Raw genomic sequence first — 5,169 nt, forward strand, 5'->3', positions numbered from 1 at the left:
TATAATTTTTAATAGAATGCACTGATTTAAAAGACCTGCTCAAAGATTGAGCATACAAACACACAGTACTTGAAGATGCTGGTAAAAATTTAAAACCGAAATAAATACAAAATGTTAAAAAAGTCCTCCACTGAACTTTAATGTTTTCAAAAGTGCCACGAGCAAAGGCTGACTTGCACGATGTCTGTTGATCCACTTTCAACAAATTCAGCTGTAAATCTGCAATAAATTACCAATCATGCGTAAACTGAAAAAGACCTGAATAGACAAATTTCTCAAAACATTTACCTATTCTTACAACAGGCAATTCATAAAATAAGTCTTCAAATCTTGAATCAGAATGCCGTCTTGACAAAATATCTGCTGTTCTGTTTTCAACTCCAGGAAAATGAACAGCCTTAATTTCAAAATTATACTTTGCAGCATAAAATAAAATTTCTCTTAAACAACATTGCATATAAGCATCTCTAGTACAACCAGAATTCAAGACCATCATAAATTTAAAAAAACAACCTCCACATCCACTCAAAGTAGCACCCGTCTCCAATATTTCATCTGGCTGAGACCAATCTTCTAAAGCCATCATAGAAACACCATTGTAAGACTTTAAAAAATGATACCACCATAATAAATCTGTCCTTATATACAAAGGAATAATATGGTCACATTTGTCATCTGGTAAACTACGAAGCCAAGTAAGCAATCTAGATACAAATAGCCTTCCTGGTCTTACACAGTTCGATACAAAATGTAGTTTACCTAACAATGACTGTAACTGTCTAACTGTAGCAACCAGTAAATTTAACCAAGTCTTTACCAACAATAAAATCTCTTCCACTCTCTCAGTTGTTACTGAAATTGTAAGTTCCGAAGTGTCAAACTTCACTCCTAAAAATGTCATAACTGTTCTTGGAGAGCTAGCCTTCTCCACTTATTCTTCAAGATCACAACTGTTTAAAAGTCTTCCTAATAAATCAAATACAACATTTGCCTCTTCTGATTTTTCAGCTCCAGCAAAATCATCTAAATAGTTTAAGTATATGCCATACAATTTATATCAAAGTTTACTCAAAATAGTGTTTATCCGTAATTTGGTTTTCTTATTTACTTCAAGACAATTGCTAAAGACTTTACTAGCAGTGTAGTCCTGAAACCCTTATTCTTATCTCAGTTACTTAAATCAAGACAAATATACTAGAGACTTTACTAGTAGTGTATGTCTTTTGACTAATCTCCCTATTTATACAGTTATTTAAACATGACAAATGTACTAGAAACTTTACTGGTAGCGTATTACTTTATCCTTATTTCAATTATTTTAATCAAGACAAAATACTAGAGACTTTACTAGTAAATATGTCTTTTAACTAATCTCCCTATTTATTAAGTCATTTAAACAAAACAGGTGTACTATGCAGACCAGGCATAGTCAAAATGACATTAAATTAAAGCTGTTACTAAAGTCTTTCTTGATTGTTCTGATAAACATTTTTGCCTGTCTGTATAGGAACTTCAATCTTGAATCTATCTTTTGAATAATATTATTTAAAAAAATTCTCCAGAAAGATAATTATCTATATTAAGGCCTAAATATTTTACAAACTTTTGCGAGGAAATTGTGTGATTATTACAAGTAACATCAAAGTTACAAACTTTAGATATTTTACGTTTTGACCCACACATAACAGTTTCTGTTTTCCTTAAATGAAGTGATAATTTATCATCAATCAGCCATTTGCTACAAGATTCTTCCTTACCCAGTTTCTCCGATATAACTTCTGGGTTCTTATGAGAGTATAGTATGGTACTATCATCTGCATATAATAAAATTTTGCAGTCTTCACTAATACTAAAGACATGTCATTAACATAATATAGAAATAAAAGTGGTCCTAAAATACTCCCTTGTGGTACTCCACATGTAATATATCTTAAATCAGATTCAGTACCATTAATACTAACTTTTTGTTGTCTTTTACATAAATATGATTCAAACCATTTAGTACATTTGACACCCATTTTTTGTAGTTTGTGACACAATATAAGATGGTCGACAGTGTCAAAGGCTTTTTGAAGATCTAACATTATCATTCCAGTATAAAGTCCCTTAGCAGTTTCATTTAGAACGAGGCGCTTTTTTGGCGTAATGAATTTTAAACCTGATGCTTTTTGTTATCTATTAATCATGTGTTTCTTTGTCTAATATGTTCTCCTATTTATTTTTATTGTAGTCCTGTAATATTATGTTGTCATTTCAATGTTATATTTCATGTATTTGGTTTTCATGTTACATTTGTTATTCTCGTGGTGTTTTGTCTGATGATTGGTCTGTTTCGGTGTGTGTTGCGTTTCGGTGTTGTGTCGTTGTTCTCCTCTTATATTTAATGCGTTTCGCTCGGTTTTGGTTTGTTACCCCGATTTTGTTTTTTGTCCATTGATTTATGAGTTTTGAACAGCGGTATACTACTGTTGCCTTTATTTAATAATAAATGTCAAGACTGCTTCATCATGTAAACTACCGATGACGTCACTCTCTGACAAAAATGAGCTGATGACCTAAGTCCCATACTTAAAACTCTGTCTACAAAAATGTGATTTTTCCAATGAAATCCTACAAAATTGATATCTCCAGGATCAATAGGAATTTGGCGATAAGCCCGTTTCAAGTCCCTCTTAAAAATACCACAATTTCTGCCTTTTAACTTAATAAGATTAACAAAATCATCTACAGATGGATAAGTCAAATTAACTGATTCACCCAAATAAATATCTTTCTCAATACCTGCATTAATGCAATTTTCAGAAGGAAAACTTAAATCTAGTATTACCCTTCTTTCACCTGGTGTACTCTATGAAACTGAATTTAAAGGAGATAACACTAACGAAGAATATATAAAAGGGTTCACTTTTAAAGGCCCAATCAATAACAGCTTTATATTCTAACTCCTTTTTCAAATACTTCAAAATGAAATCTGGAAAATCTCTAGCACCGCTATGATTACGAGGCTTTTTGATATCTACTATATCACCTGCTGTATAACCAATGGGAAAACCAAATTCTAATAAGTCACACAAAATGTGATCATTATAGTCAACTAACATAGATCTAAAAAAATCTATTTTTAACTTTGAAAAAACTGGTATTCTACAACCTAGATAATTCGGTAAACCTGATAATTTAATTTCTCTCTGAATATCCACAAAATACTGTAAATCTAAGGAATTAACATTCAAATCACAAATTAAACACTTTTTGTGTTTATGACAAAAATCATCAATTTTTAACTTCAAAGATGATTGAACTGATAAAGATTTATTTACTTCCCTTTTACTTGAAATTCTATAATTGTCATTATTAACTGTACAAGTATCACTTTTAAAAACCTCCATTGACTTAGAAATTTCCCCTTTATCAATCAGCATTTTGTCCTTATTTAAATCTACAAGTAACGATTCAGGATAAAAAGTGTCTATCACTTTTGAATTTAAATTCCCAATGCTATAAACAGCTTTTTCTAATTCTAGTCACGACATATGTGGACAAGCTGATGAACTCTCTGGATGTTTCATTTTAGCCTTATCCTCCCGTAAACATGTTGCACACACATGTTGTACAAATCTTCTTTTGCCTGCAATATCCAAATTATGACCATCCTTCGAAATATTACATTTATTTCTCTGATACAAAGGACAATACTAATTTTTTTTTATCAAAATTTATCCGAATATTTACTAGCAGTTTTATTCAACACTTTCTTTCCTATTAACATTCTAACCTCCAACAGAGAAGTATCATCAGACCAGACATTCTCACCTTTTTCAATAAATTTAACCCATGCTGCATAAAAATTTAACAGCACAGACCATTCAAATTCACTAGCACAATAACAAATTTTGTTCAATAAAGATAATCTACCCTCTCTTTCTTTTTTACCAATTTTGCAATGCCTTATAATTTATAATTCTCCTGCACAAAACTGACTCATGGTTAGCTGTCTAAACTCCACAGCCTTTCTATTTGTTAACTCATATTTGAGCTCAGATTGCGGCCAGTTCATCTTTATTTTAACCTTATCATGAGGTCTATCCTTAATACCAGATCTGACCTTCTTTTTCTTATGCTTATTTTTCTTTTTATGTGTAGTTTGACTATCAGAGTCCGAACTAGATACAAAATTTGGCTCTGACTCATTACCCGTACTACTCATGCTACTATCAGAACTTAAACTACTACTTAAAGAAGAATCAGACTCTGAGTTAGACTCTGTGGCTATCATTTGCTTCATATGTTTTTCTACAATTTTCTTAGTCTTTGCATCTTTTCTCAAATGTTTAACACTTAAACTAGAAAATTCATCACCTTTATCTTTAACTGCCCCTTTGCCTTTATCTTTACCTTTATCTTTACCTTTATCTTTACCTTTATCTGTTTCTTTACCTTTCTCTTTATCTGTTTCTTTCCTTTTACCTTTGATCTTCTTGGACTGTTCCACCTTCTTGCCGGATTTCTCCTTCTTCGGCTTAGAGACCCCTTTTAACTCGAGCTCCTCCAACTCCTCCAATTCCTTCATTCTCTTCTCTATTTCCTGTCGTAATTCCACCTTTCTCTTCTTGTTCTTCATTGCTTTCTGTATCTGTATCTGTATGTATACGTTGAAGATACCAATCTTGGCTTTTACTCAACGGGAGAGAGAGACACCTACTGGCGTTGTTGGAGAGCAGCCTTGAAGCTCTCAACTGTATCTGCGCATACAATACGATCCTCTAGTTGGTTCCAATGTAGTACACTCTTGACGAAGAAAGAGTTCTTATATGGATCGGTGTTGCTTGGAATAGTATCTAGTGCCTTAGAATTGTTCTTCACTGAATTTGTCACTATATTGGCACAAACAAAATTGTCAAATGTTTTGGGTTTGATTTTCCTCTTGGGTTTACTTTTAACAAGAAAATCGTCGGGATTAATAGCTGGGACCAACCTTTCAACCACTTTGTACAGAAATACTAGCCGTTGACTTGTTCTTCTTGTTTGTAGGTTGTCTAGTTCTAACTCGGCTAGCATTTTGGTGACCGACCCCTCTTCTCTAGACCTATAGTCGCCTGTGATGAATCTAGCTGCTCTGCGTTGTATTCTTTCCAATTGATTTATATCATGTTGTGTATATGGGTCCCA

At 32.6% G+C, this 5,169-nt stretch overlaps 1 protein-coding gene across 1 annotated transcript; it reads right to left on the reverse strand.

The window, feature by feature from the left end:
- Positions 1–931: 931 nt before the first annotated feature.
- On the reverse strand, positions 932–4,621 carry LOC134688101 (protein Son-like). The gene is made up of 4 exons (XM_063548570.1): positions 3,982–4,621; positions 2,906–3,058; positions 1,632–1,814; positions 932–1,023 (listed from the first exon to the last, which is right to left on the reverse strand). The coding sequence occupies exons 1-4, from the start codon at positions 4,619–4,621 to the stop codon at positions 932–934; spliced, it is 1,068 nt and encodes a 355-aa protein (XP_063404640.1).
- Between the last annotated feature and the right edge of the window lie 548 nt (positions 4,622–5,169).

Source organism: Mytilus trossulus, chromosome 10 (assembly GCF_036588685.1).
Source record: "Mytilus trossulus isolate FHL-02 chromosome 10, PNRI_Mtr1.1.1.hap1, whole genome shotgun sequence".
Taxonomy (NCBI): Eukaryota; Metazoa; Mollusca; class Bivalvia; order Mytilida; family Mytilidae; genus Mytilus; species Mytilus trossulus.

Bases quoted from the DNA above. Each gene is read 5' to 3' on its own strand.
- LOC134688101 (XM_063548570.1), bottom strand. From the start codon at position 4,621: ATGAAGAACAAGAAGAGAAAGGTGGAATTACGACAGGAAATAGAGAAG. The intron at 3,059-3,981 runs GTCAGTTTTGTG...GTGACTTATTAG, and splicing joins GTTTAGACAGCTAACCATGA to AATTTGGTTTTCCCATTGGT. The intron at 1,815-2,905 runs GTGAACCCTTTT...TATTATATGCAG, and splicing joins TATTGATTGGGCCTTTAAAA to ATGATAGTACCATACTATAC.